Source organism: Doryrhamphus excisus, chromosome 3, assembly GCF_030265055.1.
Source record: "Doryrhamphus excisus isolate RoL2022-K1 chromosome 3, RoL_Dexc_1.0, whole genome shotgun sequence".
Classification (NCBI taxonomy): domain Eukaryota; kingdom Metazoa; phylum Chordata; class Actinopteri; order Syngnathiformes; family Syngnathidae; genus Doryrhamphus; species Doryrhamphus excisus.
Genome location: NC_080468.1, coordinates 23,159,245 through 23,184,050, shown reverse-complemented (window position 1 = coordinate 23,184,050; position 24,806 = coordinate 23,159,245). Strand labels below are relative to the sequence as shown.

The window sequence follows — 24,806 nt, the reverse complement described above, 5'->3', positions numbered from 1 at the left end:
GCTGGAGAGCAAGAGGGACGCCTTCTCCCCGGTACTGCTGCAGTTCTGTACTGACCCAAAGAATCCTGTCACAGTCATCAGAGGCCTGGCTGGTTCTCTGCGGCTCAGTAAGTTGCTGATTGGTCTAAAGTTGCTAAAGCTGTTGCTTTGTTTTCCCTCAACAAATAAACATGCTAACGATGCTCACTCTCCTTTTTTCAGACTTGGGCTTGTTTTCTACAAAGTCTCTGGTGGAGGCCAACGCAGAGCAGGCGGTGGAGGTGAGGACTCAGGTGCAGCAGCCGGCCGACGAGAACTGGGACCCCAGTGGGACGGGCCAGACATGGCCTTGCGAGAGCAGCCGATCACATACCACCATCGCCAAGTACGCTCAGTACCAAGCCTCCAGCTTCCAGGAGAGCCTGCAGGTAAGACGGAACCTCAGCTACACGCTACTTGCTCTGTGCTGATCAACTAACTGATCAACATGTGCTGGTGTGGAAGGAGGAGAAAGGCAGTGACGAGGAGGATGAAGAAGATGACAAGAAGCCATCCAGCAGCTTTGAAGCGCTAAGTAAAGACAATGCAAAAGACAGTAGCAGGTAAGGAGATTTACTAAGCTTTACTAAGTCAAAATACTTGGAAGCAGTAGAAATCATGCATTTATTGATTTTTCACAGCGGTGAGCAGAAAGCAGTTGGCAAGATCATTAAATTTGGCACCAACATTGACCTCTCAGACCCTAAGAGGTAAAAAAAAAAAAAAGCAACCTGATTACGTCACATTGATCGGTCACATGACAGTAGCATGTTGCACTGCTGTCTCTTAGGTGGAAGCCCCAGCTGCAGGAGCTGCAGAAGCTGCCAGCGTTCATGCGCGTGGCATCCAGTGGGAACATGCTGAGCCACGTGGGGCACACCATCCTGGGCATGAACACTGTCCAGCTATACATGAAGGTTCCAGGCAGCAGAACGCCAGGTGAGCTCATCCCATTGGCCAGCTTTTTATTCTGACATCATGGGGCACGTACCTGTTTGTATGGCAACTAGCATTGCTGCTAATACCCAACTAGCTTTGGGCGATAGGCCTTAGAATATATGACGATAGAAAAGGTAAAAATTGTATAAAAAGCTATAGACCCGAACAAATATACTACTATATACTATCTCAAATTATAAAGCACATTTATTTATTGGTAACAAACTGACTAACCTTTCTCGTGGGATGTCAGCCTCTGCACACATTGCTACTACATCTTTAACAACTGGAATGCTGTTTGTTCACTGCACAGGCCACCAGGAGAACAACAACTTTTGCTCAGTGAACATCAACATTGGCCCTGGAGACTGCGAGTGGTTCTCCGTGCATGAGAACTACTGGCAAGCCATCAATGACTTCTGTGAGAAGTGAGTCCCCCTGAAGACAAAAAAAAACATTTCATTGTCTATTACTGAAAAAGTAACATGCATTGTGACGTGTCTGACTCAGGCATGGAGTGGATTACTTGACGGGCTCCTGGTGGCCTGTGTTGGAGGACCTCTACAACGCCAAAATCCCAGTGTACCGTTTCATCCAGAGGCCAGGAGATTTGGTGTGGATCAATGCTGGGACCGTTCACTGGGTGCAGGCCGTGGGTTGGTGCAACAACATTGCCTGGAATGTGGGACCGCTCAACGGTGAGGAGTGTGCCACCTGCAGGCAGAGCCAAATGGTCACTCAAACGAAAATGTCCAATTGAATTTGGGAATTCAATCTGTGTGCAGCTTACCAGTACCAGCTGGCCCTGGAGAGGTTTGAGTGGAATGAAGTCAAGAAGGTGAAGTCCATCGTCCCCATGATTCACGTGTCTTGGAATGTGGCCCGAACACTCAAAATCACTGACCCAGACACATACAAGATGATCAAGTGAGTACATTAAGATGGACGCAGCACCTCTATTGCATACTGTAGATACATTAGGATTACCTTTGATGGTCTCTTGCAGACACTGTCTGTTGCAGTCCATGAAGCACATCCAGATCCTACGTGACCAACTGGTGTCTAAGGGAAAGAAGATCTCCTACCAGAGCAGAGTCAAGGATGAGCCTGCCTACTACTGCAACGAATGCGATGTGAGTACACCTTAGACTTCACCAATGTAAACAGTATGTAGCAGTACTACTACTTAGTTGTTGCTACATAGGTGAAGTCTCAGTATGCACCGAATGCACCTTAGACTTCACCTATGTAGCAGCAACTAAGTAGCAGTACTGCTACTTGATTTTAAAAGTACTACTACTTAGTTGCTGCTATGTAGTAGTACTGCTAAGTAGTAGTACTGCTACTAGTAGTAGTACATAGTACTTTGAAAAGTACTACTACTTAGCAGTACTACTACTTAGTAGCAACTAAGTAGCAGTACTGCTAAGTAGTACTGCTACTTAGTTGCTGCTAAGTAGTAGTACTACTATGTACTACTACTACTACTAGCAGTACTACTACTACTAGTAGCACTACTAGCAGTACTACTACTAGTAGCAGTACTACCACTACTACTAGTAGCAGTACTGCTACTAGTAGCAGTACTACCACTACTACTAGTAGCAGTACTGCTACTAGTAGCAGTACTACCACTACTACTAGTAGCAGTACTACCACTACTACTAGTAGCAGTACTACCACTACTACTAGTAGCAGTACTGCTACTAGTAGTAGTGGTAGTACTGCTACTAGCAGTAGTGGTAGTACTGCTACTACTGCTACTAGTAGTAGCAGTACTACTACTAGCAGCAGTAGTAGTAGTACTGCTACTAGTAGCAGTACTACTACTAGTAGTAGCAGTACTACTACTACTAGCAGCAGTAGTAGTAGTACTGCTACTACTAGTAGTAGTACTGCTACTAGTAGTAGTGGTAGTACTGCTACTAGTAGCAGTAGTAGTACTGCTACTAGTAGCAGTACTACTAGTAGCAGTACTACTAGTAGCAGTACTAGTAGCAGTACTACTACTACTAGTAGCAGTACTACTAGTAGCAGTACTACTAGTAGCAGTACTACTAGTAGCAGTACTGCTACTAGTACTGCTACTTAGTTGCTGCTACATAGGTGAAGTCTAAGGTGCATGCGGTACATACTACCGAGACTTCACCTATGCAGCAGCAACTAAGTAGTATGTACCGAATGCACCTTAGACTTCACCTATGTAGCAGTACTGCTACTAGTAGCAGTACTACTACTACTTAGTTGCTGCTACATAGGTGAAGTTTAAGGTGCATTCGGTGCATACTGAGACTTCACCTATGTAGCAGCAACTAAGTAGCAGTACTACTAAGTAGCAGTACTACTACATAGGTGAAGTCTAAGGTGCATTCGGTACATACTACTTAGTTGCTGCTGCATAGGTGAAGTCTCGGTAGTATGTACCGCATGCACCTTAGACTTCACCTATGTAGCAGCAACTAAATAGTATGCGCCGAATACACCTTAGACTTCACCTATGTACAACAGTATGTAGCAGTAAATACTAAGTGCACATGCTATGTTCACATTTGCTCCAAGTACCACTATCATGCATGGTACTTGTATAGTTGACCTAGTAAGGAAGTAAACGTGATGCACCAATGTCCAATAATCAAACTGTAAACCTCTATGTTGCCACAGGTGGAGGTGTTCAATTTGTTGTTTGTGACGAGTGAGAGTAGCAGCAAGAAGACCTACGTGGTGCACTGTGAAGACTGTGCACATGAGCGCAGTCCCAGCTTGAACAACGTGGTGGTGCTGGAGCAATACTCAATGGAGGAGCTCATGAGCACGTACGATTCCTTTAGCCTGGTAAGCTAACACTCTGGTCAAAGCCTCCACACTGCTGAGAAAAGACTCCATTACCTGACTGAATGTGTATGTCCTCTCTTCTAGTCATCGTCGTTGTCATCCTCTTCCTCCTCCTCCTCCTCCTCACGGTGACACCACTTCCTTCCCGCACATCCTCAGCCACAACCAAAACTCCTGCAAGTCAGGACAAAAAGTTAGCTTATTTAAGATTTGGTGTTGTTTTTTTTTGTACTACTGCTAAAACTTGCCGGACAGCCAGTTGAATTTGTTTACGCCCTCTTACTGTTTACAAATAAACACATAGCAAACCGCCAATCAAACTTCAGTTTACTCTCAGATGGTGCTTTGTCTTGAATACTGAACTGTACATTTTTTGTGGTGTGCTGTCTTTTTTTAAAATCAAATAATTTATTGTTCTTTTTCCTAAACTAGATATATATACCACATTGGCCTTGTCACTTGTATTTAGAAAAGAGCAAATGAAAAAATACTAATAGAGATATGGAGTTTTTTCTAAAGCATTAAGAATTTAAAATTTTACATTTGTTTGGAATGATTCAAGACATACGGGTTTGAATGACTTTTTTTAGGGGGGTGGGCGGGTTATTTGATATTTGTCTGTGTTGTAAAAAAAATCTTGTTTTTTTTTAATGAATTCTACATTTATCTCTCCTGGAAATGATTAACATTCAATTGTCAAACATGATCTTTTTTTTTCCAAAATTCATCTGGTGCTGATTGCAAATTGTACATTTTAATTTAAAAGCATTCCCTCTATTTATTGGATATCAAGGTCCTCCCTATTTTGACGGGGTTGTACATGCTTCTCAGTTTTGATGGTGCTTGCCAATGATGACATTAGAAACATCTTTCTCAAAAATAACGCCACATTTTCCTGTAGACTAGACACACACCGCTCACCTAATTTTGTATGATGATTAAGGGGATTACTTGTTTTTCTTTTCCAAAGGTTTTCAGAAAGTCATTTGTTTTGATCATTTAGGAGATTAATAATTTTATGATATAATCTGATGAATGGGATAGATGGTGCTAAAAGTTCATTTTTTTTGGAGAAATCTATTTTTCCTGTTGCAATATTACATTTTTTCCTTCTTTGTGCTCATCTATTTATAAGTGCACTGTTTTAGAGAGTTCTCACACACACACACACACACACACCAAACTGAGCCAGACATGTCTTAAAACACTTTGTGAATTTGTGTGACATTACTATGACTTATTAATAAACCAACAAGACTTGTATTCCCTCTTTGTGTTTATCATTATTAGGCTCTTTTTAATATTGTTGCAAAAGCCGCATGGAAGTTTACATTTAGACAACCACAGTGAACTTAAGGAAGGACAAAATGTCACCACTAGCAGTACAGGAAATTCAGCTTCCCGTCTTTGACAAAACACAGAAGGTCAAGCAATATGTTAACATTGTGTGCCAGAACAACATGTAAGGAAACCCGATGCCGACAAATCATCCATTAGTGGCTACTTTATTAGGTACGACAAGTGAGAGCTGCTTTATTGGTGAATCCTACTAAGAAACTATAGCGAGTATGGATTCATGAGTGGTAAAAGGAAATCCTGCGTCCACACAGGAAGGACACAAGTGACCTTATAACTGCGACAGCCATCACGTCAAGCACAAGAGGGGAGATGACAGCAAAAATTTTAAATGACAAAGAATTAAACAATCAAACACCCAGATCCAGCATTGGGTAACACCTGCACAATCCAATGAAAGCCAAGAACAGCTGTACTAAAGCATTGAGGCTGTTCTAAGTCGAGGAAATATAAAAGACAAAGCACAAGTGAGACAAAAATATGAGTGATTAAAACTTTAAGACCACAGCTAAAAAACAACCCAAATTGCAAAATTACATTAGAAATAAAATACTCAATAAGGACTCTGTAATAAGTACCTGTGCCATTCTTGTTAATCAACTGTAAAATTGGTTTGCCAATGACCTGAGTTCACGAGCTCCCTCTGGTGGCCCAGTAGCCATATGGCAGCCACTGGCCAATTAACAGCTCTGCTGAGAATAATGCATTATGGGAAGAAGTTAAAATAGTTGCCATTATTTCATTTTAAACCGATAGTGGGACTTGTTTTGTATATTTCTTAGCAACATTTGTAGCTACAGAGTGTTAACGTGCTATGTGATGATTTTAGCCTTGACAATCAAATCAAAAGGTTGATGCATAAAGACGGGCATGCAAGACATAACTCCAAGATGATGAAAATAATTCATGTAAAAGCCCTACAACATTCTCCAGTTCATTTCCCTGCCGCCCCCATCACACAAACATGGTCAACACGAGACACATTAGCCTTAGCCAAGCTGGAGAAAGTCTCCATTTTCAGACTACACATTCTTCCCTCTCCCCAACTTATCACAGAACCTCGCCCAGACCCCCGACACCCATCCCCCATGAAAAAAGGGGCAGGGTGAAGAGGGGGTGCAACACACAGACACACACACACACACACTCATGCCCTGGATATGAGAGGTGGAATGCCTGCTGCAGGAGGAGGAATTGGAAGGGGGGGTGATAAGTCTTGTGGGTGGGGTGAAAGTGGGAGAAGGCAGACAGCGCTGTGGACTCCATGAGATGGGGGGGCGGTTAAAAAGGAGGACAGTTAGAAAAGTGACGTGAAGACAAAGAGCACTGAGAGCTTATCACCAGCACTGACAGCAGTGGAGAGAAGCAACAGGCCAGCAAAGCCTCGGGAACATACCACGCTAGTAGATAAGGCCTCAGGTTCTCCAAGCTCAACGCTCTTCCAACAGCAGAAAGGACATTTCCAGAAAAACAGAAACAAGCCTTGACAACTTTGTTTGGGAGAAGCCGCGGCAAAACTAGCAAGAAAGCTGGAGAAGGAACAGCACGAGGTCCAACGGACTCCACACAACAATGTGAGTGCAGCACTACCTTCACACCCCTTCACAACACACTGATGCCAACAAACACACACAATATGAGCGGTCACAAATCCAACTCACCTCAACAATGGCAACAACAGAAAACAGCATGCTAACTGATATCAGTAGTGCACATAAATACATAAAGTACATAAGATGAGCGCTAAGAAGAAAAACATTAGTACTCAGTATTTTATTTAAGTATAAATATTAGTGTTCCAATTTTGCATTAATTCTTTATATTAATGCTGATGATAAAGCACACCATTAAGATGAACATAAGTAGTTTGAAGTTTGAAAATATTCAGCCTTAACAATCCTTTGATCTAACAATGGACTACCAAATCTGCACACATCGTCAATGTATTGTGATGATTATAATTTATACATAGCCATTTTATAACCAAATTATCTCTTTGTCTTCATTGAAAGCCTCCTCAAATAGCTTTTACACAATACTCTAATTTCTTGACATGCACTAGCTTTGTAGTATAACAGTGTGTACATTTTATTTCAAGTATTTTTTACAAGGAAGCAAAAAACCCTAAAATCATTAATGGAACCATGAAAAGAAGGCTTATAAATTGTCCGCTTGCACTCTGGATGATATATATTTTTTAAGATTATGTTGTAATTTCTAAATCTTAATAATAATAACAATAATGTGAAATCACATTATGGAATGGATTGAGTAAGGAATTTAGGATTAGGATTGCACTAGAATGAGCTACTTCAAGAAACAATACAAGCAGTTGATGTTTGCAAAATACAAGTCAACCATGTCATGTGATGTTTATCTCTATCATTATTAGGATTGTTATTTTTATGACCATTATTTATTTTGATGGTAAAAAAATCCCCATTACGTCACCATATCTTATCACTTATTTATGTATTATTAAAAAAATCACATCTGTAATACTGTTAAGTTAATTAATGTACTGCAATAGTAAGAGATAAGTGGGTTTGTCCACTGCTGCGATACGTCAACGCCGCCGCCATATTGGTTGGGTCAAGGCTAGGCTGTAAGCTGTTAATACAAGTAAATGTACTTGCTTACATAAAGCGCCTTTCTACAAATAAATTAAAGTTAATTGCTCTCGCTTATACATTTACGCACGCACTGATACACTGGGGAAACAGACAGGCACCAAAAACAATCATACTGTTTGAGTATGGCTGTGTGTGTAATGATAATTAGCTTATAATTAGCCACTGAGCGAGTTACTAGCATGTATGTAAAAGTTCACATTTACCTTTCGTTGTCTCGCCAACTCTTCCTTCTCTGTGGTCGACTTTACCTGGATGGTAATTATTTGGGCCCACCGCGTGTTTAAAGTTATTAGCAGATAAAAATACATTTTTAAAAAATCACGAGCAACTACCAGACGTTGTGACGCCATTGTGTTCAATCACTAATTGCACTTCCGGTACAAACACCTGCCAGTGCCCACTGGTGTACAGTGGACGTGTAGCTTCTTTCATCGTTAATAGTTATCATTCATAAACAAATTGACAAAATAACAATTACTCTAATCTTTTCAGTCCAAGCGGGCAAGTTATATTTTAATGCCCAAAACAAGGACACGATGAAACTCGATAAAAGGTAATTTGTATTTCCGGGTCCAAAGCGACGTTTTGTGGTCAAGTAGTGGAACTGAAAATAAATTGTTATAATTTTCAGCTTCCTTTTTGTTAATGTTAGGGTTTTTTTAAATAAATTGAAAATTGTAAATCAAGAAATCAACATCTTTACCAAAAAAAAAACTTTCATAAACACTTTGATGGTAGTTAGCTTTCATCTCTGGACAACACTGCATACATGATAATTGTGGGCCAGTTTTCCTTTTTGCCAATTAGCTGGTGATAATCATCAGTTTATTGATGGCATGATAACAACATGATAAAGCCTCCAACCTCCAAGTGAACCCAGAGCCACCAACATTTGATCTGCATTCAAAAGTTGTGTTGTCCTCTATGCACTGCCTCTAATTAAGATGATAACATAGATGACACAAGCATTTTGAACATTGTTTATGTCTCACAGTTCACCATGAGTATGACTGGTACTCTGGAGAAGGGGGCACACCACCAGGTCCTGGACCTGTCTGAAGAGCTGCCACCTCAGCAGCAGCAGCACCACCACCAGCATCACCAACCACCTCCTCATCATCATCATCACAACAACCAGAACCTCCACCAGTCCAACTCGCTGGCCTCCACAGCTGCAGCGGGCAGGGAGACACCATCTCGCGTGGTGGTGCCCCCACCTTATTCTGCGGCTGAGGGTGGGGAGGCCCCGCTGGAGCTGCGGGGGTCCTTGGACTGCTGGGCTTGCTCGGTTCTGGTGACTGCTCAGAACCTTATCATCGCTACCATCAATGCTTGCCTGGCTGGGCTGGTATTTGGAATCATCCTGACACCGGCCATCGTCATGGTGGTTTTTGGCTTCCTCTGCCACTCAACAGTAAGATGGAGGGATGGGAGGGTTTTCCTTGTGATCATGATCTAATCCCACCTGCCTCTTTAAATGAAAGTTAAACCTAGCATCTCCAGATCTTTATAAAGCCATTTGATTCTAAATCAAATGATCAAATATGACGCATTTAGTGAATGGTACCTTAGTGGGTCGAAAGTCTGAATCTCACAACTTTAGGTGGGATTTGTCCCACCTTCTCGGATGTCAAAACATGGCCAAACAGCTTAAAAGGACACTTGTGGACAAGAGACCTGCTGGTTGCCCTGGTGGTCGCTTACCACTCGCCCGTCCCGATATGTCGTTATGGCTCAGGGACTTGCAAAAGGGTGGCCAACAGACCTTTAATGAGTGCAGGTTGGTCTGGATTCTCCATGTTCCTCTGACCTCTCATAATGAGACTTCATGTGACAGCAGCTTAGTGAAGGATTACGGCAGACCTGGCAAGGTTGAGAGAAGGAGGGACATCAAAAGAAGAAAGAATGCCTGGATAAAGACCCCCCCCAAAAAAAAGGGAGGGAACGTTTATCTTTGGGGTTCCACTACCAAGCACAATGTCCACATTACAAGACCCATACTTTTTGACTGAACAGCTGCACCGTTTATCTATTTAAGTTCAGATTAAGTTCTATGAACACAGTGTCTACTTTGCACCCATATTTCTACACCGAGCACATCTTCATACGTTCCCCTCACGCATGTTTTGACTTTTCCCACTGGACACGTACCATACATCTTCTGTCTTAATAAACTCCCCCCCGAAGCCAGTTCCTCCCTTCACTACCGCATTCTGGTCCTGCGTCACAAGGCGATAAGGGTGATTCAGTCCAGTCCTGAGGTGTCTCCTCCTGTGCTGAGTCTTACACAAAATCCATTTTATTGATTTATTGCTCTCGTGTTTACATGAGGTGACATCCAAAGTTGATAAAATTACCCCAAATCACATTCTATCTCTCTGTCCTCCCTCCCAAAAGGTCCGCCCCCATGGAGCCACCCGTTACTGCTCTGACCTGTTGACTGATGGGGGCTGCGTGGCTCTTCTGGTGGTGGGCTTCCTCTTAGTGACCCCTCTGCTGGTCTTGGCACTGGCCGCCTACTGCCGCCTGGCTCGTCATCTGCAGCTGGGCCTGTGCTTCATACCATACAGCCGGGCCGTCTACAAGAACCTTCCGGTGAGCCGGCACCATGGTCTGGGCGCTGGATGCTGTGGCGGGCAGGGCAAGGACGGAGGGGGAAAGGGAAAGGTGTGGGTGTGAGAAAGGAGGAAGAAAAATACTGTCCAAATCTCAGTTTTCGTATGCCCCAATTTTGGTATCATCAGGTCTTTGATGGAAATTCTTGGTCTTAGTTTTCACAATCTTGGTTTTTGTACAATATTACTCAAACTTTACGGTTGGTTTACCATGTACTACATAATTCCATGGAATCAATAGCCCAAACAAAGTGCCATCACAGTGCTGACTGTTATATTGAGTGTAACTGAACTGTATACAACCACGGTCCCTTCCTCATCAGTAAAGGCAAAGTGATGTTACATTTTTGTTTATCCATTTCTTTCATCATTTATTATTTTGCATTTTTTTCTGCACGTATACCTATAATTATTCTCCTGAAAATTACTTTTTTTTATACATTTTTGGGAGTCTGGAACCAGCCAGGTATGATGAGGTTGATGAGGCACTGACTCCTCTGGATTTTTTTTTTTTTTAATGTTAAAACAGGTTTTTCATTAAGAGGATAACAAGAAAAGCAAAGCAAGTGATTCACTTTCGTAAAAGAGATGTTTTCAAATACTTCTTAGTCCCATTTTGGTATTTTATTAACTGAAAAACATTCATGTTCTTATCATTTATCTGTATATGAAGTACATTCACCCTATTCTTTTCCAGGAAAATTTCTCATATTTTGCTGTAAAAGTCTGATCATCTCCTCGTGAGTTTGTAAATATATAATCCTCCATCTTGACAGCAGAGCATAAAAATATGTTGTATCTGACTTGCTTCTCTGGTAAAAAAAACAAAACAAAACACTGGCTTTTCTTTTCTATGGAAGGACGGCAGTAACAAGCACATTACTACTATAAGTATTACATGGTATCATGAATGTGCCTGTTACTACATGGTCACAGCATGTATGAAGCTATCGTGAGTGTGGATTATTGGCTTGGTGTGCACGCCCCAGTTGGCTCAGTCCAAATAGATGGAGGGTATTGTAAACATTGCTAATACAAAGGCTACGGAAACATCGCAGGGACACAAGATGGCCACAGCTGCATAGCATGCAGCATAGCTAGCATACTAAAATTAGCCTCCAAGGCAACATAAGACGCCAAATATTTACCACTTCCACATAGAATTGGAGAACTTCTTTTCACTCCATCATGACCGACATGCAACGTGTGATGATAATGAAATGTCATGTGTTACAACTGCAATATAGTAGTAGTATTGTATTAACACACTCATACACTGATTTTTTCCCCCAATATTATGTTTAACTGCCTTTGTAGAATGCGTAATTTCACATTTTTTACAGTTTTGTATTAGTTTGGTTTGTGAATATTTTGACAAATAAACTGCTGAGAACACCCTCGGCCATCTCTGTGTGGAGTTTGCATGTTCTCCCCGTGCATGCGTGGGTTTTCTCCGGGTACTCCGGTTTCCTCCCACATTCCAAAAACATGCTAGGTTAATTGGCCACTCCAAATTGTCCATAGGTACGTATGAATGTGAGTGTGAATGGTTGTTTGTCTATATGTGCCCTGTGATTGGCTGGCCACCAGTCCAGGGTGTACCCCGCCTCTCGCCCCAAGACAGCTGGGATAGGCTCCAGCACTCCAGCGACCCTCATGAGGATAAGCGGTAGAAAATGAATGAATGAATGAACTGTTGAGAACTTGCGAATCATGTTGTCTGCTGCACTGGGGGCGGGGGCGGGGGGGAATTGAGATTTTGAAATGTGCACTGTACACGCAGTGTCAATCCGAGTACGGAATAACGGCAAACCGATCCAAGATATGGCACTCCACCCAAACAAGGAGAGCACTAATAAGAAATGCAGCCAATACAGTCAAGGTGACTCGTAACAGTGACATCTAGTGACGTAAATGCATATTGCCTGCTCAATCAATAAGAATCCAGTAATGTAGTAAGAAAATCAAATGTATAATCAATCAAAGCCTGTAGTACAGTACAACAGTTGTATTACATACTAGTACAGTTGTATTAATACAATCCTGTCAATGCATAAATGCCAATTCACACTTTTTTGACAAGGCCATAGAAGCATTATTATGTCAGCTATTTGTAGTATTGTATAAGCGTATACTGGGAGTTTCCAAACACGACGAGGAAAACAAGCTTTTAGAAATACTTCCCGGAACGGAAAACTCAACTAGAGGAGGTGACCTCCACGTCGAGGCAGTCACACTGCTGCTCCACGTTTTGCTGCATTTGGCAGCAGGTTCATCCAGGTATTTACCTGCTAAGCCTCTGCCATGGAAGGAGGTCAAGAGGAGAGGACAAACAGAAGAGATCGAAGCGAAGAGGAACAACAACTCTGGACGGTGTCTCGATTACTTCTCTCACCTTGTGGGGGACACAAAAAGGTAAGAAACTGAACAGAAGAAAAACAGTCCATAGTCCTTACCGTACATGTCTTTGTCATCAACAGTATGTCCAAGGCAGTAGAAAGAACTTCTTCTACAACTTCTGCAGACTCCACTTCAACAGATGGGTACATTTGAAACTTTTTCATTTTAAAATAAGCCCTTGAGCACTCACCAAGTTTTGTTTCCATGTTTGGTGCAGCAAAAGCGGAACAGCCTCATCTCAGGGGTCTCCATCAGGCTCGGTATCAGAGACGCCAAAAAAATCCTCCAAAAAGTCCAAGAAAAACACAGACAGCATGAACAAAGTCTACAATTCTGTGCTCAACAGTGTTTTTGGAGCTGTGAGTAGACAACGTTGACATGATTTTTCATCACTATATGTAGTTAATTAGGTCCAGTGTGCACACAGACATGGCTGATATTTTAAATGCTTTGAACTTGATATGCTAATGCACTAATGTCAGATATCATAGTGAAGCCGAGCACCACACTGGCTGATCCCTCTCAACCTCCTGTATGTGCAGCATTAGTCCCTCGTTAGCCGGAGCTTAACGCCACACTTTGTTAGTATCAGTGAAAGGTGACTTCTGGACAGTTTCATGTGTAAATAACATAACATCTGCGACAGAACCTTTTGAAATTTGACGTTTCTAAATGTATTGTGTTTCTTTTCAACAGGACAGAGAATTAGCACAAGGTGAATTAGATGGTAAGTCAATTGCAATTTAAATGCATTCACAGTAAAATTAAAACTTTCATTTTGAGAGTGATTTGCGTTGCGGGGGTGGCCTCCTACATCACAAACAGATTAAAGTCAACAAACTAATCCACTCTCTGGAATGCTTCCAAGTGTTTTTTTTGTTTGTTTTTTTTAACCCTTTCACAGAGCTGCAAGAGGCCTTCAAAGAATTTGACTATGACCAAGATGGCTACCTGAACTACAAGGATGTGGCAGAGTGCATGAGGACCATGGGATACATGCCCACAGAGATGGAGCTGCTGGAGATAGTGCAGCAGATCAAAATGAGGAGTGAGTTCACTTACATCAGTGGTGTCCAAAGTGTGGTCTGTGGTCTATGATTGGCAGTTCATGTTTTTTCCCTCTAAAGTGGGCGGGTTAATGGACTTTGAGGACTTTATTGAACTGATGGGACCCAGAATGATGGGGGAGACTGCAGACATGCTGGGACTCAAAGAGATCCAGTCAGCCTTCCTACAAGTGAGAATGACTGACAGTAATCCTCATTTCCGTGCTTTACCTACTGAGAAACGTAGTATTCTAACATTTTGTTTGTTTAAAGTTTGACCTGGATGGAGACGGGAAGATTACCCAGGATGAGATGAAGGAGGCAATCAAGTCCCTACTGGGTGAGAAGCTGAAGAAAGGAGAGCTGGAGGAGATTCTCAAGGAGTTGGACATAAATGCAGACGGAAACATTGACTTTGAAGGTGAAAATGGGGAAATTTGGCTCACCCATGTTCATTTTCCTTTTTATAAACTCACTGTTGTCATCTCTATTCTCCTCCTCAGAGTTTGTCATGATGCTCTCCATCCGTTAGTGTCCAGAGGCCAGCACTCCTGTAACCTCAACCATTGCACACACAGTAAATACATGTTAATTGCAACTTCTGTTTGTAGCGCAAGATGCAATATACGGTGTGCCTAATTATGAAGGAATGATAAAATGGAAATAAATCAAACTGATGTGTAAAAAAAAAAGTGCATAACATGTTTTATTTTAATAAAGAAATTCAAACCGTTTTCTCTGTTAACTTAAAAAAAACATCTCACACAAAACTCTCTACCTCATTAGCTTTATTTAAAAACTCTTAATATCTTATGATATGCACAGTGGTGTGATATACAGTAATTTCAATAATAAATTAGCACCCGGTCCGTTAGTGCAGCTTAGAGCTTTGCCAGGTCTATCACGTTTTAAACTTAAAAGTAGAAAGTGCAACAAGAACTTAAAAAAAAATCTACATGCTAGCTTTTATCATTCACTTTAAATAATATTTGCATACTACTTGGAAAGATGTGCATAGCATGACTTACACAATTTGTGTACCAAACATGTAGCTCACATTGGCAGGGTTATTATTGCCCGCTTTGGTGAAAACTTGACACGCTCATAGGAGTTAAAGATGCTGCTAGAGATGTAAATAACTGTCACTGGATTGTTAACGCGAGCAGGACAGTTAAATAAGATGCTTCACTTTTCCACTTCAGATCCAAATATTGGCAATTATTTTCCTTTCCTATCATTGAGTGGATATTTGGACATGTTCATTTCCGCCCAAGCCTCTTTGTGCCTTGATGACAATGTTACTATTGTTACATCTACATGTCACTGGCGAGCTCTTCAGCAAAGTCTGCCATGATGTCATGCACCCAGATGTCTCTTTCTTCCTGTGAGGTATCGACCAGGAAGACCGTCAACTTCCTGTCCCATGGGTTTGCGGCTTCCTGTGTGGCCTCCAACTGGGCCACGAGGGGTTTCTTCTCCACGTGATTCCTGAAGACAATGGAAGCTTCCTCAGACCATTGCCTCGTCTTCACTCCTGCAGGTTGATATAGTTGAGATAGTTGTGAGGATGAGGCCTGCCACCGTGTTGACTTGGGTCAGAGGGAGCTTAAGAAAAGGTCAAGTGTTGTCCCTTGAAACTCACCAGCCAGTTGAGCGGTGATTCCCTGGAAGGGTAGCTGTCTAAACTCCCTGTCAAGAACTCTGAGCTGTGCGCAGCTAACAAGCTCGTGCTTACCGTAGTCCAACTCATACACAGACACCAGTCCATTGGTGAGAACCCCCTTCACTAAAACCCGATACCAGCTGCAAAGAGGAGACATTGGCTGAGCACAGTTGTTTCCGTTGTTTGGCTTATTTAAATTCAACATTGTGTTATACTCACTTGTTCTCCACCTTAGCAGCGTATATCTGATTCTTCTCCACATTCAAGGGTGTTTTATCAGTTTGGTTATAAAAGAGGATCATCTCCCCCATCATCACCACCAGTTTGTACATATCCCTCCAGGGCTGCAGCACAAAGTGGCCTGGATGACACGCCACCGACACGTACACATCTATGTTGTTTCCTGAGAGAGACAAAAAAAGTCACCTCTCCATTTAAACAAACTCCAGAGTTAGCCTTTATATGGTGAGTATGACCTGCAGCGGGGAGCTCTAGCAGTGGTGGCAGCTGGAGAGAAAGCGAGGGAGGTTGTGGAGTCTGAGATGGGCTGCTGGAGTTTGTGTTCCTGCCTACGCTGGGTCCTGACAGAACCCTTCTGAGATGAGGCTTGGCCACAACCGAAGTGGACTTTGGACTTCCATTGGTGATGTCACTGTTGCTGGAGGTCTTGGTGGGTGCGGTGTGTGTGGAGAGCTTGACGGGACTACTGGAGAAGCAAAACAATGAAAAAATGGAAGTGCTTTCAATTTTTTGTGAATATGAGTGGGGAGAGGTGAAATGTGTGTGTGTGAGAAACCTGTGGCTTGTCAGGAAAACATCAGGTTGCTGTTTAAACAGGTCAGACTTGGCCATCTGATGGTTGAGACTAAGGGCTGGGTCATGAAAGTTCTTGTCAGTGAAGAGGTGAACGTAGACACATTGCTTGCTTTCGTCTACCTTGGCCACCTTGAGGTAGAACGTCAGCGTGGGCAGAGCGGTTTACATGAAAAGGACAAGATGCGAGGCAGGCTTGTATCCTTGTTACCTTCATGCTGCAGTCAGTGGTGTTGAGCACTTTCTCTCGAAGCCATTGGACAGTGTCTGGAGTCCAAGACCCGATGCTGACAGACAGGTCGGCCAGGCAACACTTGACGGCCTAAACACAGGAGAGAATGTTTGTAACCATATCAATTCCCTTCACTGTTTTTATGGGCTTTTAGAGAGGCTAACCTGTGGTGGGATGGCCATGAGGTCACGGAGAAATTTCTGCGGGATCTCCCTGAGCTCAAATACCTCCACGGATGTCTGGACTCCCGCATCGATGAAGAGGATGTCTAACACTCTGCTTCCATGCAGATTGGTAATCTAGACAGAAATACTGAAGAATTAGGTACACATGGATTATCATCACAATTGATGCTGCTCTTATAATGGATCTCAGATTGTACCTATTGTTCTGTCTGTTAGTTAATATTTGTTATACAGTCACAAGCTGTCTCACCTCAACACGGGACCATTTCCCTTTGTATCGAGCCAAACATCCTTTGCCGCAGAATGGTCTGGACACCAAGAACTCTGATGTTACCTGAGAGCAATATTATAATACATATCTTAATGTATATTTTATTGTCCAAAGTGCAACCTGGGTGCCTGTGACTGTTTTTTAATTCATTCTTTAAAAATATATCCCTGCTTTAGATTAAACATGTTGTTACACACACAGTACATTTTCTTATCAGGGACTCCACGTCGCCAGATTTAAGACCTTGTTTACCTAAACACTGACGTAAAGCCTTAAAGGAGAGCAGAGGTACCATGCTGCTCACATCCTAAGTGGCTTGGCAATACATCAAATCCAGATTATCAACCTAATCTCAATCTGTCCACTAATTTGAGACGGCACAGAGACATTCACAAAAGGCTTCAGAGAGGCTGACATGTCAGTCCCATTGTGTTATGCATGCATGCTACTATAAGCATGTTGTGAGGCAGCATGGATTTAAAAATTGCAAAAAAAATGCCAATCCCTTTATTTTAAGACATGTACACTATATGTGGCATAGAGGTAACCTGCGAGTGGAAGTATTTCTCAATATTCTCCAGGATTTCGTTCAGCTTGGCGAGACCTCTGGAGGGCAGCTGACAATAGATTGTGCCGTCGGAACAGACGCTGCTGACGGTCACATTCATGTAAGCACTGTTAACCTGAGGAATACACTCAATGTAAGTCTAGCATGCTGCACACACTCATACGATCTGCTCCTCTTTACCTGTAATGGACTGGTCAGAGTCTTGTCCTGCAGGGCTTTCATGCAGGCCGCGTTGATGTTGACGTCGTCATCCTGCGATGTGTCATACAGGACTACCAGAGGGGTCTGCCCTCTTTCCAAGATCTCTGCCAAGAGGATCCGGCCGCACGCCATTACCTCAAATTTCTTCAGCACAGCAGCCTCCAGGCAGAAAGGCTCCAGGCCTGGGAACAGAAAGTTGCATAAAGGATGTGAATTATTCCGTAGCAAAATTGGGATGGAAAAAAGTCTCACCTGCTAGTTTGCACTTGGTTGACTGGAAAGGGAGTTTGAAAAACTTCCCATGCAACTCAAAAAGTTTGGCTTTGCTAATGACCTCTGAGAAGCCATGGTCCACAAAGTGCACCTATGATGTCAAAACAGACCAAAGTTATTAGGAATTCCTTTATATACCATATACTGAGTGCTGCACAAAAAATACATTCATAGACACAACTCCACAATAGAAGAGAACACCTTTGGTGAATTTTTTAACCAAGGGAAAAAACGCCACAAGGTGGCAGATTTTTTAACTCGGCCTGCAACAAAAAAAAACATCCCAGAGAATGGCAAACTGAATTCTAAATAAAAGAAAACGTGAATGCTATTTTTTGCATAATTGTGGAGCCCTTCACCAACCAGTGGCCCTTGTAGACCCCTCACCTTAACCTTATCTGCCATGTCCTCGCAGACCTGCGCCCTCAGAACCTCCTCCTCCTCTGCCCTGACAGCCACAAGTTGGCCCAGGGATGGAGACGACAAACGTGTCAGCTTGCTCTTGTCCAGGCTGTAAAATTCCTTCATTTCATTTTCCATGGACTCCTGTGCCTGCGAATAGCTCTCACCGATGTATCTATCAAAGAAGACACATCTGTCAATCAGGTCTGTCCAATCAGTTGTGGTTAAAAGGCTCTCTCCTACCTGAGAACTACTTCATTTGTGTTTGCAGCTTCCACCACCAACACAGAGGGATACTCCTCTTTCGGGATCTGTAGGGAAGGTACTGAGTGATCACGGACTTTCGTCCCATCGTCCTGCTTCACTCTCTGCTCGTCCTCACTGGCCGACGAGCCTCTCCTGTTACAGTTCTCGTCCTCTTGTCCACCTCCAATGCTACTCTTCCTGTACAGGATGGCCCTCTTTGGGTTGTCAGGCATCGGGTAGTCAATGGTGAAGATGTCGGAAAGGAGGTGAAGGTTCTCGAGGACGTGTGCAGGCATTTTAGTCTGATGAAAACATGAGAACACAAAAGGATTTATATCTACAATTACCTGCAAACCATTCTGTACAGTTTATGTCCCTGACTTTATAGGTGTCCTGAAATAGCTGGGGCAGCGCATGGGCCCACAGGCCACTGGAATACTTCAGCAGCAGATCTTCAAGCTTCTGCTTCAGCGCAGGGCTGAGGGTGGCAGGTGAAGTGGGAGGACTAGGGGACGACAAGGACCGGGATGGAGGAGGGTGAGAGCCTGAGCGCCTCAGTTGGGGTCTCTGTTGGACACTGGACTGCGGGGGCTTGTCTGCCGGGGGTGTGCTGGAAGATACACGGCCTGTAGTGGGGTTTGAGGTGAGGATTAGTGAAGAGGAGGATATGGTGGTCTGCTCCTTGGCAGGGTAGAGAAGCAGCTCTGATGGGTTACTGCTGCAAGTTCTCTCTACCTGGATGAAGAAATGGAACACACTGAGAAGACAACCACTTTATCATGATTACTTTACAGCAGGGGTGGGGAACATTTTTGGCTAAGAGTGCTGTGAAAGCCACATATTTTCAAATGTATTTTAATATTGTTTACCATTGAGTATTACTAAATGTATGTATTGTGTTATACTAGCAAAATATATATCATGTTTTGGTGTACTGCTTTGCAGTAGACAATGGATGGATACATTAAAATGCATAAAAAGGTTTCATATTTTGATTGTTATTTTTTAACATTGTGTTATTCTGTAATGTTTTACTTTTAAATGTCTGCGAAAAATGTTTTTGAATAAATACATAATCCGAATAGCCACATCTGGCTCCCAAGCCATAGGTTCCCTACCCCTGCTCTACAGGAATATATTGCAGGACATACAGTGCATATGTGCGTCCAGGTCTCTAGGTCTTTGATGGCCTCAGGGGGCAGGTCTTGTTTATAGAGCTCTTTGTAGATCTGAGGCAGCTTTGAGACCCAGAATCCATTGCTGTACTTGGCCAGGATCTCCTTGATACAGTTCTGAACCTCTTGAGGGTTGTAAACTTTTCCTTTGCATGAGCCTGAATTCTCATTTAAATGAGAGGGTGCTGGAGGATGTAGATACACAAAAACCCTGCAATTAACACACCAAGTACTTTGATTTTCTATGGCCAGACACTCAAAAAATGTTTCATCTTTCCTATACTGTAAAGTAGGGCTGTCAAATAATTACATTGTTTTTTTCATGTTAATCATGATGTTTATCATGATAAATCACCATTAGAAACTATGTCTGAAATATGGTCATTGTGACTGTAGTTAATTTACAGAATAATAAATGACAGGAGATAATTATATGTATTTGTATTTATTAACAGCTCCAAATTAATTGAATATGTCAATCCAGCTAAAAGATAGTTTAAAAATCTATTAGTCTAACATGAGTCTTTTTAACAGCTTGACTCACACTTTAAATCATGCTAATTATGACCAATGAAGGGTTCAAGGGTTCATTTAAGGCAAATTTACTTTTCAGTTTTCAGTGTATTTTCCAGCACACTTAAATGTAGCAAATTTGTTTGTTTCTTTTGGCTTTTTCCTGATTGCGGAGTCGCCACAGTGGATACGAAGTGAGTGATAAGAATGTCCACTTTATGTTTTTCTTTATCGTCTTGTTTATTCACACACACACACACACACACACACATACAAAGCTGCATTTGTGATGTTAGGAGTGTCTGAATGCACCTCATGCTCTTATAATGGGAATGAGCAAGTGTCGTTCCCAGGATGAACGGAGATATGCGTGTTGGAGATACATATAGTATGTGGTGTCGGAATAGTACTGCTGTTGATGTGATCAGGTCAGAGTGAAGTTATGAAAGAGTGTCAGACACTGTGTGACCGTGTAGGGATGCTGGTTCCATCTGCCGTCATAACAGAGGCATGCTTGCTCTGGTGTCCATATGCTAATTACACAAAAAATGTACAGAATTAATAAAATTAATTAGTCACAGCTATTAATGTGTGATTTTTGACAGCCCTGCTGTAAACATACATACATAAGTCAAGAGATGATTGCTACTTTGCCCCCAAATTCACAATATGATGCATAAAGTGACAGTAAAAATACATTCTAACATGAAGAGTTAATCAGCATATTGGCAATAAGCCTATCATATGCAGGCAAGTGTTAATCTATTCTGCCTTTTAAAATGCAGGACTCTTAGCCATCTAAGTTTACAAGACAACCGTTTTTTTCTCTACAGTCCCTAGTTTATTTAGTGTTAGTGACATAAATTATTCTACTTACGGCTGATTTGTCGGGAATTTCTGGAAAGGTGAGCCTGTACCTCCTTCTGAAACCGCGATGGGAGTGCCATCCTCTTCTCCGACCTGGACACACGATCAGATCATCTCTGATATCTCTGCTATACATTCAATGATGGCGAACGGTAGTAGCTAAACTTTGTCAAATTGCTATCATTAGATGACAAGTATAACTAATTTTAACCTTGCACAGTTTGTTACAACCTAAGTGCAATTGCCAATGACATCCACAACCTCATTGAGAAAGATGTAGTGGAATGGCTCGCATTACATAGTGTAGCCAAAACCGGCTAATAACACTTCTGCCAACATTCTGTGTTTAATATGTATTTACAGTATTTCTGGCTGTATAATGGCATGTATTAAGTGAATGTTTGACTGATGAACTAGGTTTTGGTTGCAGCTTGATCACGTCACCTTCTCCTGCACATGTGTTTGTTACGTGGGGCATGTTTTGCAGAAAGAGGACGGGATAGCGTAGTATGTTTGAACCTTTGCGCCTCAATTGCATTACCTAACCCAGTCAGACATAAACTTTAAGGTTTTCAAGCATATTTTGGCCGACATGCAGGATTACAATGTAAACACAATAAACTGAAGCTAAAAGCTTTAATATTCAAATTACATACATTTACTTCTTCCTGTGGACACACACGCATTGTGCTACAACAGGCTGAAAGATGTAGCGGTATTCACTGAATGTGCTGATTCAATGTGTATTGGTTTAGATGTGTTAATCTACTAGATAATGGAGGGGGATTAGGAAGGTTTGCACTCTGCCAGTTATGCCCTGCCACACTGGGCTGGGACCACAACCCCCCCATTGTGCTGTAAGAGGCCACAAAGCCCACCGTACAGCCACGGTGACATCAGTTGATATTGAATAAGCTAACTGGATGAAGTTTATTCCAGGGTGAAAAGAACTAATAACCACATACACTGTGAATTAATTTACCTGTAGGGTGTGTTCTGATTGGAGATCTTTAGTGATTGCGCCCCTGTTCTGCCCTCTGCCTGGCCATCTCTCACATCCCTTGATTGTCTGAAGTCTCCATACCCTGCACCTCGACTGCCACCTCCTCCTCCTCTGCCTCCACCTCGTCCACGGTGGCTTGGCTGCCTCAGAGAGTTTTGAGGTTTTGCTGCAGAGAGCACACAGGATGCTGAGACGAGGCAGGCGCTCAATGAAATGTGTCATACATGAGTCTACTCCCACTCATACTCTCCACACCTTCTTTTTTCACCTGTGGGGTTGAACACACGCTCCATGTACTCCTCATTTTGTTATCAATGTGAGGCTATTAACACACAAATGACTTCAAGATGCATGCGTATCTATGATGGCAACAATTTAAAAGGTTACATCATATCACCTCACTGGAATCAAGTCACAGTCCGAGTTCTTACTCTCCCTGAATATGAAAATCCCAGTTGCTGAAGCAAAAAAACGCAGAGGCTGATGCATGAATCAGCTGTTGTTGCTTAGCGCCGAATTCTCAGCTTCTGTATGCTCGCTGTCACTCTGCCTTGGTGACTCCTCTCCTTTCCTCTCATCTGTCCACTCCACACACCACCATTCTGCTGCATTTCTTTCCCCCTAAAGTCTTTTCCTCCTACAACGCCCCTCTCCCCACTGCCACCTCCTCAGAGTCTAAGAATATTCTGCTGAATCACACTCTCTAGTGGAGGCATCGCAAATGACCAGGCCCACAGAATGTGTTGTGTTGCTGCTGCATATGAATGAATGAAACCAATGAAACCAATTTGAGTATCGTATGCGTGTGGTCTTACCATTTAGGACGAGCAGGGCGGCTGGCTTGACCCTCATCTGCGTGTTGACCAGGTGGCGTTGCCCAGTCTTCTTGGAGCCCCGCTGGCGAGCCATCACCTTGGCAATGTGGGCCATCTCTTTGTCCACTGAGGCAAAATACAGCACCTGGAGATAAACAAATTCAGATAAAAGGATTGGCTTCGTAGCATCCATCAAAGTGAGAGAGATCTTTCATGTTCAGTTTTCTAAATCTTATCTCTAACGGGATTAGTAACCTTGTACCTCTCCAGAGCGGCCGGGTTCCATGCGAACCACAGAAGGCATGCTCGCTAGCAGAGACTCCAGATGGTTGTGTCCCATCTGTTTATGTGGAATGTGTTCACCGGTCAGCTCCTTGTATTCTGACTGAAGACGGGACAGCGACATTCCACCCTTGTTAGCTTGGAGGATGACCCTCAGCATTTTCTTTACCAGCTCGTAGTCTGACATCTTCACTAGAAAAAATACCAAAGGCATTTGTTGTTCAATAGAAGTTACAAATACAAAATATTTCAGTTTTATTCAATTTCTTAGAGAAAAAAAGTGACTGGATGAAATCACACATCCTGTAAAAATCATGGGACATAATTTTGGTGAAATACTGCAAAGTCAGTACATTCTTTCTTTCTGAAAAGAAAAGCACTCCATTTCCCGTCGGGCTGGTGCCAGCCAAACCGCCATGCAAAGGAATTCACAATGTCTTAAAGTATCCAACAGTTATTCGCATAAAATGGTGACGAGATTTAAAAAACACATTTGATACTGGGGATCACGCTGCCTGATGTGAAGACACCCCCTTGTGGTTATATGACGGATAGTTTCGATCACTTGTGGTTATTGAAGAAAAGAAAGTGAAGGAATGACGTAACGAGTCACACCCGACGAGCACTAAACTATTTCAATTACTTTTCCCCGGTATTGTTTATTCGTGCGAGGACACAAACACCAGCAGACCGTCGCAAACATTTGCGAAAGGACTGTGTTGTTGCCATTAAAGTTCAGAGACTATGCCGGTTCGTTAAATGATATTGAATTTACAACCGCCCTTCCACCTATGGCACAAAAGTAAGCTAGCCAGGGAAGGCTGGCAAAACACAAAAAACAGGCCTCTCCTTCAAAACAAACAGCCACGTTTGTGTTTAGCTAAAGCCCGTTTCCAATAGCTTAACTTTATTTTGTAAGTCAACCACCGGAAGTTACATTTAAACTTCACTAACTTTCAAATACTGAGACATCTGATGGTATAAAAACAAAACAGAAACAACTTCAACAACGCAACGTTTTGTTGAAGTTCCCATCATAATTGTCAAAAAAGTAAAACTGCTCTACCTTGCGCCCAAATTGTGAAGTTTGACAGGCCAGGTCCGAGATGGAGCAGTGCTGTCACCGTCACGGGGCTGAGCGGCCGGATCTGTGGACGCGGTGCGTCTGGCTACCAGCCGGTGTAAGCACAGCCTCTCCTCCGTTATCTGATTGGTCAGAACTGATTCGGATAAATACACGTCAATGTGTGCACAACAAAACGCATCACCTGTTGACGCATGTATTATAGTGTCAATTTTAGAGAACTAAATCATGATATAATGCATCTTCAAGTTTTAAGTGGTTATTTCGTTCAGCCTTCAACCAGGAAATCTAATCAAACATCTACTTTGGAAAATGTATTAAGTAGAACCAAATACATTTCAGCTGTTTTTTTGCGTTTCCAAAATACCTGGTTT

At 42.5% G+C, this 24,806-nt stretch overlaps 4 protein-coding genes across 10 annotated transcripts; 3 read left to right on the top strand and 1 right to left on the bottom strand.

Annotated features, from left to right (window-relative positions):
• Positions 1-707: 707 nt before the first annotated feature.
• On the bottom strand, positions 708-24,684 carry tdrd7b (tudor domain containing 7 b). Of its 5 annotated transcripts, none has more exons than XM_058067891.1 (27): positions 24,415-24,684; positions 23,329-23,535; positions 23,067-23,211; positions 22,231-22,417; positions 21,259-21,341; positions 19,845-20,053; positions 19,075-19,428; positions 18,691-18,995; positions 18,433-18,622; positions 18,025-18,136; positions 17,752-17,954; positions 17,552-17,686; positions 16,983-17,066; positions 16,712-16,846; positions 16,527-16,637; positions 16,299-16,447; positions 15,979-16,208; positions 15,722-15,905; positions 15,482-15,642; positions 12,682-15,373; positions 10,212-10,405; positions 9,544-9,641; positions 3,844-3,963; positions 1,945-2,038; positions 1,748-1,856; positions 1,484-1,671; positions 709-1,395 (listed from the first exon to the last, which is right to left on the bottom strand). In XM_058067891.1, the coding sequence occupies exons 2-20, from the start codon at positions 23,533-23,535 to the stop codon at positions 15,153-15,155; spliced, it is 3,405 nt and encodes a 1,134-aa protein (XP_057923874.1). In that variant the 5' UTR covers positions 24,415-24,684; the 3' UTR covers positions 709-1,395; positions 1,484-1,671; positions 1,748-1,856; positions 1,945-2,038; positions 3,844-3,963; positions 9,544-9,641; positions 10,212-10,405; positions 12,682-15,152. The 5 variants fall into 5 exon arrangements, with proteins under 5 accessions (XP_057923875.1, XP_057923876.1, XP_057923874.1 ...); XM_058067890.1 differs by having other exon boundaries at positions 710-1,395; positions 23,329-23,540; XM_058067889.1 differs by lacking the exon at positions 24,415-24,684 and having other exon boundaries at positions 1,464-1,671; positions 23,329-23,550.
• On the top strand, positions 1,000-5,078 carry LOC131125967 (lysine-specific demethylase 6B-like). The gene is made up of 6 exons (XM_058068066.1): positions 1,000-1,385; positions 1,468-1,655; positions 1,743-1,884; positions 1,964-2,090; positions 3,619-3,789; positions 3,874-5,078. The coding sequence occupies exons 1-6, from the start codon at positions 1,204-1,206 to the stop codon at positions 3,919-3,921; spliced, it is 858 nt and encodes a 285-aa protein (XP_057924049.1). The 5' UTR covers positions 1,000-1,203; the 3' UTR covers positions 3,922-5,078.
• tmem88b (transmembrane protein 88 b) lies at positions 6,387-11,776 on the top strand. Of its 3 annotated transcripts, none has more exons than XM_058068073.1 (3): positions 6,387-6,719; positions 8,773-9,192; positions 10,176-11,776. In XM_058068073.1, exons 2-3 carry the CDS (start codon positions 8,779-8,781, stop codon positions 10,455-10,457), a joined length of 696 nt encoding a protein of 231 aa, XP_057924056.1. In that variant the 5' UTR covers positions 6,387-6,719; positions 8,773-8,778; the 3' UTR covers positions 10,458-11,776. The 3 variants fall into 3 exon arrangements, with proteins under 3 accessions (XP_057924056.1, XP_057924057.1, XP_057924058.1); XM_058068074.1 differs by lacking the exon at positions 6,387-6,719 and adding an exon at positions 8,159-8,331; XM_058068075.1 differs by lacking the exon at positions 6,387-6,719 and adding an exon at positions 8,622-8,687.
• On the top strand, positions 12,669-14,572 carry si:cabz01076231.1 (calcium-binding protein 2). Its single transcript, XM_058068076.1, has 8 exons — positions 12,669-12,808; positions 12,874-12,936; positions 13,011-13,152; positions 13,490-13,520; positions 13,698-13,841; positions 13,921-14,030; positions 14,113-14,260; positions 14,343-14,572. The coding sequence occupies exons 2-8, from the start codon at positions 12,875-12,877 to the stop codon at positions 14,369-14,371; spliced, it is 666 nt and encodes a 221-aa protein (XP_057924059.1). The 5' UTR covers positions 12,669-12,808; position 12,874; the 3' UTR covers positions 14,372-14,572.
• Positions 24,685-24,806: the final 122 nt, after the last annotated feature.